The sequence below is a fragment of the Bos javanicus genome, chromosome 5, assembly GCF_032452875.1.
Source record: "Bos javanicus breed banteng chromosome 5, ARS-OSU_banteng_1.0, whole genome shotgun sequence".
In the NCBI taxonomy this organism is placed as follows: Eukaryota; Metazoa; Chordata; class Mammalia; order Artiodactyla; family Bovidae; genus Bos; species Bos javanicus.
In genome coordinates, this window is record NC_083872.1 from 25,320,427 (window position 1) to 25,332,892 (window position 12,466).

The 12,466-nt window shown below is 41.2% G+C and overlaps 1 protein-coding gene across 4 annotated transcripts in view; it reads right to left on the minus strand.

Moving 5' to 3' along the window:
* Positions 1-12,466, minus strand: part of FGD6 (FYVE, RhoGEF and PH domain containing 6) — a 107,680-nt gene that overhangs the window by 56,237 nt on the left and 38,977 nt on the right. For 3 of the 4 annotated variants that reach the window (XM_061415768.1, XM_061415771.1, XM_061415770.1), the window contains exons 3-5: positions 8,636-8,789; positions 1,072-1,139; positions 956-986 (exon numbers count right to left, since the gene is read on the minus strand). In XM_061415768.1, coding sequence (XP_061271752.1) covers positions 956-986; positions 1,072-1,139; positions 8,636-8,789 — 253 coding nt within the window. The remainder of the gene's footprint in view (positions 1-955; positions 987-1,071; positions 1,140-8,635; positions 8,790-12,466) is intronic. The other variant, XM_061415769.1, reaches the window with a different exon arrangement.

A 12,466-nucleotide genomic window follows, 5' to 3' on the forward strand; every position in this document is an offset into this window, starting at 1 on the left:
AAATTGTTTTGTCTATTTCAAACTTTTATTTTCTAAATCTTAATATCCTGCTAAAATATAACTAAAACAAAGTAACACCAAAAGCACTTTAATTGCCAGTAAGTAATGAACTTGTGCAGAGAAGGCAATGGCAACCCACTTCAGTAGTCTTGCCTGGAAAATCCCAGGGATGGGGGAGCCTGGTGGGCTGCAGTCCATGGGGTCGCTAAGAGTCGGACACGACTGAGCGACTTCACTTTCACTTTTCACTTTCATGCACTGGAAAAGGAAATGGCAACCCACTCCAGTGTTCTTGCCTGGAGAATCCCAGGGATGGGGGAGCCTGGTGGGCTGCCGTCTATGGGGTCGCACAGAGTCGGACACGACTGAAGCGACTTAGCAGCAGCAGGAGCAATGAACTTGTGAAAACTTGCAGGAGTGCATGAGAAAAATGAATATGCAGCCAGACACATTAACTGTTTCCCAACAGGTTTTTTCAAGTTTACAACTGCAAAAATTGAAAACAGAACTTTAAAAAAGTTTGTTTTTAAAATATCTATTTTAAGTGACTTTCTAGGAGATTGTTCATATAGAACAGTTTTGAACACCAACATTCTTTACCCATTGCTGTAGAAAATTCTACTGAAGCAGAAATCTTCTGCAAATGGCCAAGAAGAAATATCATCCTTCTAATAACTCTTTATTATGAGGATAAAAAGTTTAAAGATTTGGAGATACAGATATAAAGGCTCTGTTTTTCAGAAATCATCTGGCATATTATACACATACATGAGATTAATGCACTTTAGAAAATTTCTGTCTTCACATAAATGTGTGAATTTACTAATATAACCATGTATTAGAAAGCACATACATGTATATACATGTTAATTTAATAACACTGAACATATCGAACGATAGGGAAAGATGTAAAAGAGGATAGTCAGACTTCAAGAAAATATTAGCAGATACTTACAATATGCAAAAGTTTTAACACATCCACAAACCTGTAAAAAACAGCAATGGGAGACATGTTTTAAACGAACCAATGAGGAAACAAATAGTCTTTTGAATTGGAAACTGGATACCTACACTTTTTCTGAGCTCATGATCTCTTTGGCAATATGATGGACTTTACATTTCATTCCAGTATCTTCACCCTGTGGATAAGAGTGCATTAAGAAAGCATGAACTCATAAAAGGATAAGGAAGATCAGCTTTGAGTTATTCAGATGTACATTCAAGCTCTGATACTTACAGGTTTCAATTAGAACACATTTCATACTATATAATGTCTCAAATGGCAAACATGAAGGATTAGATGTGGTTATTAAACCATGATACAGGAGAAGCTGAGAGCAATCATAATCCTCACTGTTATCAATGCCGGATTCATGGAGTACCCTGAGGAACCCCAGAGCCCCAGTGGGGCACACTGTTAGTGGCACAAAACTGAAGTTACATTCTGCAGGGGAAATAGACACCACATGAACTTGTGTTCTTGGGGTGCAGGCAAGTAATTTTAGTTAGTAACTATTTAGTAGGCCTGTCGGAGAAGGCAATGGCAACCCACTCCAGTACTCTTGCCTGGAAAATCCCATGGACGGAGAGGCCTGGAGGGCTGCAGTCCATGGGGTCACTAAGAGCGACTTCACTTTCACTTTTCACTTTCATGCATTGGAGAAGGAAATGGCAACCCACTCCAGTGTTCTTGCCTGGAGAATCCCAGGGGCGGGGAGCCTGGTGGGCTGCCGTCTGTGGGGTCGCACACAGTCGGACACAACTGAAGCGACATAGTAGTAGTAGTAGTAGTAGGCCTGTATCAGAGAAGGCAATGGCATCCCACTCCAATACTCTTGCCTGGAAAATCCCATGGACAGAGGAGCCTGGAGGGCTGCAGTCCATGGGGTCGCTGAGGGTTGGACACGACTGAGCAACTTCACTTTCACTTTTCACTTTCATGCATTGGAGAAGGAAATGGCAACCCACTTCAGTGTTCTTGCCTAGAGAATCCCAGGGACGGGGAAGCCTGGTGAGCTGCCGTCTACGGGGTCGCACAGAGTCGGACACGACTCAAGTGACTTAGCAGCAGGCCTGTATAAGAGTACTTCACCTTCAGTAAAGCCATTTTAAGTCAGACAACTTGAGTGCAGACTGGCAAGTGCTCTTCAGTAGTCTATAACCCCACATATCACAGCCATAAGCTTTTACAACTTACTGAAAATACCTTTTAGAAATATGCTCTTCCTGGAATAGACTGTTTCCTCATAGTCCTCAACTCTGCTGATACACTAATCTGGACATTTCCCCTCTAGAAGTGAGACAATAAATTTCTGTTGTTTGGGCTTCCCTGGTGGCTCAGTGGTAAAGAATCTGCCTGTCAGTGCAGGAGACATAAGAGATATGGGTTTGATCCCTGGGTTAGGAAGATCCCCTGGAGGAGGGCATAGCAACCCAGTAGTCATGTATGGATGCCAGAGTTGGACCATAAAGAAAGCTGAGTGACAAAGAATTGATGCTTTTCAACTGTGGTGTTGGAGAAGATGGACAGCAAGGAGATCAAACCAGTCAATCCTCAAGGAAATCAGTCCCGAATATTCATTGGAAGGACTGATGCTGAAGCTGAAGCTCCAATATTTTGGCCACCTGATGTGAAGAACTGACTCACTAGAAAAGACCCTGCTGGGAAAGACTGAAGGCAGGAGAAGGGGACAACAGAGGATGAGGTGGTTGGATGGCATCACCGACTCAATCGACATGAGTTTGAGCAAGCTCCAGGAGTTGGTGATGGATAGGGAAGCCTGGCGTGCTGTAGTCCATGGGGTCACAAAGAGTTGGACAAAACTGAGCAACTGAACTAAACTGATCCATCATCCGATAGCATGGTTAGTAGGAGAAAACAGCTTCACCATCAGCTAATTCATTGCTCTGCAGCTGAAAACACTTCTGATCATTAAAACCACCAGGCAATGCATGAGACAGGGTGCTCAGGGCTGGTGCACTGGGATGACCCTGAGAGATGGGATGGGGAGAGAGGGGGAGGGGGGTTCAGGATGGGTAACACATGTACACCCATGGCTGATTCATGTCAATGTATGGCAAAAACCACTACAATATTGTAAAGTAATTAGCCTACAATTAAAATAAATAAATTAATTACAAATAAATAAATAAAACCACCAGACAACTCTTATTAATTTTCAGATTCCTAGGTAACTGTCTTGGAAATTCTGATTTTGTACTTCTGAAATGGGGCATGAAAGTAGATGTTAGAAGAAGGGATTGAACATAAATAAGAAATAGCTCCAGGCTTCAAGACGAGAACAAGGGAGCAAACCACACATACAAATAACTATACATAAAGACACGGACTTGCCTGGTGGCTCAGATGGTTAAAAATCTGCCTGCAATGCAAGAGACATGGGTTTGATCCCTGGGTCAAGAAGATCCCCAGGAGAAGGAAATGCCAACCCACTCCTCTATTTTTGCCTGGAGAATTCCATGGATAAAGGAACCCAGTGGGCCACAGTCCATGGAGCTGAAGAGTCCAACAGGACTGAGTGACGAACACTTTGACTTTTCATATATAAGGACAACTGCGAAATGTGCTGATTATCTCGAAGGAGAGAAGGATCATAATCAGGCAGTGGTACGATCATAACCAGGAAAAGATTGACAAAGAATAAAAAATCTGATGACCTTCAGTCACTCCTTAAACAGACATAAAATACTCACATCCCAGATACTATACATATCCACTGATCAAAGCCAGAAACCTGGACTCTACGTTCTTCTCCACCCTCTATGATCACAACTGAATCATTGAGCCCTGTTGATCTGCACTTCTGAATATTTTATTAATCCTCTCCTCTCCTTTCATACTGCCTCCTTATTTCTGGTCTACACTACTGCAGTAATCTCAGTGGCTCCCTTGCTCTAGATTTACCCCCGCTGCAACCATTCTCTGCACTGCCACTAGACAGCTAGGCTCTAAACTGCGAATATAATCACATCTGTTCTCAGGCTGAAGCACGTTAGCAGACCCTATCACGGAACTTCCTTTTCCATGTGTATACGGCACTCCACATGACGGTCTGGTTGTCTTCACTAGTCTCATTCCTGCTTCTCCACGGTGTGTACTCTCTACTCTAGCCAAACTGGAACCACCCTGAAACTCCACATGTGCTCTGCCCTTACATGTCTGTCCTGCTTCGACTTCCCTCCTTACCAGCTCCACCTCCCCCGAAGATTTCTGCTCATTATATTCCAACCCATCTTTTAAAGTGGCAGGCACTCAGTTTTCTCCTTGACAAAGGCTGCCTTTATATTCTCTATTCTCTCCCTACCATCCTTGGGGATGTCATTTGGATGACAAGATTATTCTCTTACTGGTGTAGAGTTTACAGGACTGAACCCAGTGGGCTCTGTTTATTTGCTGACCCGTCTAAATCCTCTCTAGTCTGTGATCTTATTCACCCTTGTCCCCTTATGCACCAAGCAGACTGCCTGGTTCACTCTGCACTTAAGACGCATGAATGAGCAAGTGTACAAGGTGGCTACCATCTGCTCAGAATCTAAGACCAGAGAGCACTACTTTTGAGTAACAGGAAAATGTAAATTCAAACTAACAAACAAAAGGCTCATTACAGCGATTTCATCATGTAAAAGAACAGAATGTTGGACTAGATGATTAACGGTCTGCTGCTGCAATTCTAAACTTCTAGGAGTCTGTATAAAGTTTTCTACTTTACCTTTTAAACCAGGAAGACGGCAGAGCTAAAGAAGGACAGAAACTACTAGAAAATGATTCAGAGGATTACAATCATTTTCCAAGTAGAGAGAAAGCCAAAGATAATCAAAAAACAAAATACAAAGCTCTATATTAACTCCAACTTGCAAGAACAATGATTCTGACCCAAGTCAAACTATGACGGGAAAGTACATCCCACTGTAAAACTTCAAGACAGAGGCCTTATTTGGTGTCTTAACTTCTCTGTTAATGTAAGTCCTTACTTAAACTACATCACATTTCAAAGGAGGCTGCCTGTTAGATAATTGCATGTCCCCAAGTACGCAGTCATGGAAGTGGAAACAAGAGTTACAAATGAGATTACTTTGTTAAGGTCATAAAATAATTCAAACAAATTCCAAACAGAACCTTTGATCTGAAATTTAGTTTTATGTTCTGATCTCCTGATAACAGACCAGCTTTGTAAATTCTTAACTGTGTTCTCTTCTTTTCATATTTGTTCACAAGTAAAATCCAGTGAAATTTATCCATTACTTTAAAACAGAATTTGTAAAACATCTCTGCTGTATCACTTGAGTTCTACTAAAAATAATACATACGGAATTTAGAAAGATGGTAACGATAACCTGTATGCAAGACAGCAAAAGAGACATAGATGTATAGAACAGTCTTATGGACTCTGTGGGAGAGGGCGAGGGTGGCATGATTTGGGAGAATGGCATTGAAACATGTATAATATCATACGTGAAACGAAATGCCAGTCCTGGTTCGATGCATGATACAGGATGCTCGGGGCTGGTGCACTGGGATGACCCAGAGGGACGGTATGGAGAGGGAGGTGGAGGGGGGTTCAGGATGGGGAACACATGTACACCCGTGGCGGATTCATGTTGATATATGGCAAAACCAATACAATACTGTAAAGTAAAAAAAAAAACCTAAACAACCACATCACCCAAGAAACATCTCCATATCATTAAATAATCCCACAAATGAGGTGACACCATGATGAACTAAAAAAAAAAAGTCCTCTTAGGTTTTCACCTCTCTCTTCATGGTATGTACCATATGAGCTGTTACATATACACAAAAAAATGTGGGGGAGGGAGGCAGAGAAGTCAATATTTAGGAGGGGTGAATAGTGGCGAATATTCTAACCATAACGAAGCAGAATGAATAACATATCTCATTTTTAAACAATCATTTATTAAGTACTGAAAATAAAGACCAAAAAATATAAAACTAAAAAATTGGAAAAGAAAAAATTTGCATGGCTACTCCCTCCATCCCAAACACGTTCCATCAACATCATTCAGATTCTGTGGCTCAAACCAAGTTATTAGCAGTGACAGATTTTGGCTACAAACCTCAGTTCCGGAGGTTCCCAGGCAAGTTATTTAACCTGTTTTTAAAAAGTCCCTTTCTTCATGTGAAGAAGAGAAAAAGAGGGCAGTTGTCAAATCTATAACCCTGGACGATTTTGAAGATTAAGTGTAATAACCTGCACAGAGACAGGCACAGACACACACATGTGGTAAGGGCAGTTTTTTTGCTTTTATGGTGGCACTTTTCTCTTTCCAGGAATAACTTTTTGAACATCAGTTTGTTGTTCCTTCACAAGTTAAAGATAAGGGCGCAGCGGCACACATTCTCTCTTCTCTCCTTCTACTGAGTCTGGTACTTTGGTGAGGGAATGTTATTGGCATCTAGACACGTATTCGTGATGTGCCCATTATATGTCCATGGAATGGGGTATTTGCTATAGTTTGAAATAAGTCCCTCCAAAATGAATGTTCAAGTCTTAACCCCCAAGGACCTCAGAATGCGTCCTGATTTGGAAATAGGCTTGTTTCAGATGTAGTAAGCTAAAAATGAGGTCATTTTGGACTATGGTATGCTCCTAATCTAGTAAGATTCGTTTCCTTCTAAGAAGAGGAGACACAAGCACACACACACAGCGAGCACACCATGTGATGACGGGGGCAGGACTGAAGTGCTGGAGCTATAAGCCAAGGAACCCTAAGGATGGCCGGCAAACCACAGGAAGAGGTAAGGAAAGATTCTTCCTTAGAGGTTTCAGAGAGAGCTTGGCCTTGACAACACCCTGATTGTGGAATTCTGACCTCCAGAACTGTTAAATAATCAGTTAATTATTAATTGTTAATTTCTGTTTTCAAGGCACTCAGTTTGTGGTCCTCTGTAACAACATCCCTACGAAACTAATACAAACACGAGCACAGACGTACATCACACGTGTTTAATGTGCATAAATTTCTTTGATTTACGAAGTGTTTTGGCAACTATTAGCCTGCTTGAGACTCAGAACAACATTACTGTCCCGCTGAATAAACTGAGACATTTAAAATCAAACAAGTTATAGAAGAAGGTCTTCTCCTATGCTTCTACTCCAAAGACTTCTTTTGGAAACTATCACCTTTTCTCCTTGAGTTACTGGCTGGCTACAGCCACATTTGTGGTCCACCCTTGGCTGATATATATGGACTATACAATATGCATGTGCTATGCTCAGTCGCTCAGTCGTGTCTGCCTCTGTGTGACCCCGTGGGCTGTAGCCCGCCAGGCTCCTCTATCCATGGGATTCTCCAGGCAAGAATCCTGGAGTGGGTTGCCATGCCCTCCTCCTCTGTCCTAACCTTTCTCTTAGCACAATTATTTTCCCTTTATCAGGATTTTAATCTTTCTTTAACAACTTTTTTGAGATATAATTCACATTTCATAAATGTATTTTTGTATTTTTAAAATATATAACTAAATGGCTTTTTTAAATATTCAGGGATGTGCAATCATCACCACAAGCTAAGTTTAGAACATTTTTATCACCCCCAAAACAAACTAGTGGTTCCGCCCAACTCCATGATCCAATACTTTATATAGCACAGAAATGAAGTCTTGTGAATAACAAATATCAGAGTCATTGCATTCTTATCACGTACTAGACAGTATTCCAAGACTTTACACATATCAACGAATTTAGTTGACACAATTCTATGAAATAAGTACTATATTTTCCTTCATAACACTGAGTTCTTTAGCTCAAAGAGGTTATTGAGATCATAGGTGGTGGCACTGGAATTTAAATCTAGACAATTACAAAACATGTGCCAATCACTTAAGGCTGAAAGTTAATTTAAACAAAGCAAAACTATAGTAAAGAGGAAGCACAATGGTCTGATAAATTATGACACGGGAGTTAAGTGACATGGATTTTCTCTAGGGCTTGATAAGTTTGCTATGTGAATCCTTTCAAATTCCATCTTCCTGTAACATTTCAACACATTCTGGGGATATTGCTGATAACACTATTTTTTTTCCATTGCAACTATTTCTTTATTCAAAGAATTATGATTTAAAATGAAACATATGCATATCAAACTGGAGAAATAGTGTCATGAACTCCCATGTATCTCTGATACATCTTAAATAATCACCAGTACATGGACAATCCTGCTTCATGTATACAGAAAATACACACGTAGTGGATCATTTCAAAGCACATCTTGAGGTACTACTGACAGCGATCTTTATTCTATCCCTAAAAAGATCTGATTGAGGATGAAATGCAGCTAATTCCTTTCTTTCAAGTAGAATCACCAGCAGTACAGGAAGCAATCCTAAGAAGGGTTTTTATTATCAAAAGAAAATCAAAGGACGTTACCAAAAACAGTTTCTCGAAAATTACTAAATAATCTCTAAATGATATGTTCTTTGAAATAGGAAAACATCTCAGGCACATATAGCAAGAATTAAATAACTAGAAAGATGTTTTATAAGGTTTTGAAAACTAAGGAAGGATTTTATGCCTATCATGATAATAAATATTACTTCTGAGTGTCCTGAGAGGCCAAAAAACACAAAAGTAGAAACTTTTAAATACCAACAACATACCTGTTTATCGTCCAGCAGATCAGGCTCCCCTTTACTAGAACCAGAGCTGACATCATCTTCATCTGAACTGTTGATGACTTCCTCTTCATCTGAAGGAAGGTCACCAAGACCAAGGTCCAGATCACTTTGTCCCTCCTGGGATGCTCCAGAACTGCTTTAATAGAGAATATCACATTAGACACCTTTGAGAACAAGAAATCTCACCAAAAACAAACTGTGAGGGCTTCCCTAGTGACTCAACCATAAATAATCTGCCTGCCAATGCAGAAGACACAGGTTTGATCCCTGATCCAGGCACGTGTCACGGAGCAACTAAGCCCGTGTGCCACAACTATTGACCCTGTGCTCTAGAGCCCAGGAGCCACAACTAGTGAGCCCACATGCTACAGCCACTGAAGCCTTCATGCCCTAGAGCCTGTGCTCCACAGAGAAGCTACCATAATGAGGAGCCCATGGTGGGGGTTTAGTCGCTCAGTCGTCTCCAACTCTCGCAACCCCAGGGACTGTGGCCTGCCAGGCTCCTCTGTCCATGGGATTCTCCAGGCAAGAGTACTGGAGTGGATTGCCATTTCCTTCTCCAGGGGATCTTACCGACCCAGGAATCGAACCTGGGTCTCCTGCGTTGCAGGCAGATTCTTCACCAAATGAGCTACGAGGGAAGCCCGAGCATCGCAATTATAGAGTAGCCCCTGCTCGCCACAACTAGAGAAAAGCTGACACAGCAATGAAGACACAGTCAAAAACAAATAAATAAATTATATATATATATACACACACACATATGTATGTGTGTGTATATATATATGGGCTTCCCTGGTGAATCAGATGGTAGAGTCTGACTGCAATGCAGGAGATTCAGGTTCAATCCCTAGGTTGGGAAGATCCCCTGGAGAAGGGAATGGCAACCCACTCCAGGATTCTTGCCTAGAGAATTCCATGGACAGAGAAGCCTGGTGGGCTACCGTCCATGGAGTTGCAAGAGTCAGACATGACTGAGTGACTAATACACACACACACACACACACACACAAACAAATTGTGTGAGGTAAGCAAAGCACATCTAAGGGATCTGGAGGGATGGAAAGAGTCAGATCAACCAAACTCTCCCTTCCCTTTCCCCATCTCAGTTGTTAAAAACCCAAATTCATCTTGGATTTAAAATGGATCATCCTGAAAAACACGTTTTTTGGTTTTTTTTTTACAACAAACCAGTGAATATAACATAAAAAAGGCAGACTTACAGATACAGAAAACAAACTAGTGGTTACTAGTGGCAGGGGGAAGGTATAATACATTGGGTGTAGGACAGACTCAAATGTATTCCTCAACATGGGGAATATGGCCAATATTTTGTAATAAATGTAAACGGAAAGTGATCTTTAAAAATTGCATAAAAAAACAAAAACAACACCCAATGGGGCTTTCCTACTGGTCCAGTGGTTAGGAATCCACCTGCTAATGCAGGGGACACGGGTTCCATCCCTGGTCTGGGAAGATTCCACATGCCAAGGGGCAACTAAGCCCGTGAGCCGTAATTACTGAGCCCATGAGCCATGACCACCGAAGCCCACACAACCTGGAGCCTGTGCTCCACAAGAAGAAAAGCCGCCTCAGTGAGAAGCCGGTGCGCCGCAACTAGAGAGCAGTTCCTGTTCTCCGCAACTAGAGAAAGGCCGCAGCAACAAGGGCCCGGTGCAGCCAAAAAACAAATAAATACAATTGGATAAATCTTAAAAACAAAAAACAGACCAAACCTAACATGTATTTCTGTGACAGGAAGGTGGGTAAGGAGCAAGTTTCCCAGATGCCCCTATTCTATGCTTTAATATACCCCTAATCAGGTATATTAATATACCCCTGATATTATATAATAGTATATTAATATAATATACTATTATACTATATTAATATAACCAGGTCTCTACAAACACAAACCAAGAATAGGAGGTGGCCTGGGTTACTGATCACGTTAATGTTTCAACATTAGAAGAGGTGTTGCTTCCTTAGGTCTCAGAGATTTGTTTTTTTTAAAAAGCGACGAACAAATCTATAAGTATTGGGATGTAATGGTGGTGACCATAATGCACAATCCATGTGCTATTGTGAACATGTGCCCACCTCTCTGGTCATCACTGCTGCCTTTCATGTAACCACATCTGAGGATGGGTACAAAATCTCCAGCTTGCTCCAGACACGCTGAATCAGAAACTCTATAGAGCTGCAGGGCCCCTAAGGGATACAGGCTGGAGTTTGAAAACCCTATTGTACAAGGCCATTTATCAACTCCTCCTCACCAGCCTGACATCAACAACATTTCTCACTCTGTACTGAGACAGAATTCTTAAATCTAAAAGACACTGTGGCAATCCAATCTGTGAGGGGAATTCCATAGGAAAGCTTCCAAGGAAGGCAAGAGAAATAATCCTAGCTTTAGTTGTAAAGACTCAGGAAGAAAAGGACTGTAATAATGGCTTTCCTGTTTGTAGGCTGTAGGAATATTTGCAGAATAGAAGAGTCAGGAAAAGATCCATAGAAAATCATCAGGGAAAATACTCAGGCAGAATAAGGCGACAGTTCCACTCCCTGCGGCAGGTTTCTTTTTCAGGTCATGGGCAGGTCACTCAACTGCCAAGATTCCTAACAAGTCATGAGGTTTTCTAACGGGAATCTTAAAAGTTAAATTTTCTGCCAGTTCCTGATTACACACTGTAGGATACAGGCTTGCCTCAGAAGCCATTCCTGAAGCCCAATTGTTATACACACCAGTTGGATGGAGGCAGAACGCCAAAGGAACACGTCCTCCTGCCAAAGTTACAGTTTCCTATTACTCAGGGGCAGAGGGCCTTGGGGAATAATATCACAGCCTCAATTAAGTGGGTGCATATCTTATCACAGCTCCCCATGACACAAAGATTCACCCCTGGGGTGGTGGGTGGGGTGGACAGCAGAGCAGTCAAATCACTGGCAATATTCACTTGTTTCTTGGTGCAGGGATAGGAGCCCAATCCAGCTGGGTAATTAGGTGACTGAGATGAGAGAGAGTAAATGAGAGGTAGGATATACAAACTGCTGGATTCATCCATATACACACGCAGAAGGAAATATACCTTCAACTTGCTTTTTATCTTAGTTCTTAATTTCCTCACATCCTCTGAGACTCTGCTACTCAAAACATATTCAGTCTATGAGCAACTTCAGCATCACCAGGAAGCTTTTTAGAAAAATAAAACCGCAGTCCCGCCCCACCCCAATGAATCAGAAGCTGGTTTTAACAAAACCCCAGTAATTTGATTTTTTGGATCAGCCTATCCATGAGTTCTTTAAGATTCAGCAGTACAAAAATTGCAAATAGTAATACAGCTGTAGTACCTATGAGGAAATTAGGTTTATTTTGTCTAGAGAACACTGAGAGGTGTTTCCTGGATTAACATTCGGAGAGCTATTTTAAAGAAGACAGCAACCAGTTGGTTGCCACATCCATTCATGGACACAAAAGTTCACAAAAGCTAACATTTAAGAACAAGGGGACAAAAAGTAAGTAAATAAATAAATAAATAAAATATTTAAATAAGGATCAAAGGAATAAAAAGCTTTAAATATTAAAAACAAGGATCAAAATATACCTCCATGCAACTTCAGGAGATTTTAGTTCTGAAAATTGCTTACCTAGAGAAAACCTTCCCTGGCCATCCTCTACCTACTCCAAATTAGATTATCTGGCTCTTCTCAATCCTACATGCTCTTACTTGGTGGTAAATTTTTTTCTCTCATTAAAATGTAAACTCTTAAGGACAAGGAAATTGTCTTTTTCAGTTGAACTGCCACCACATT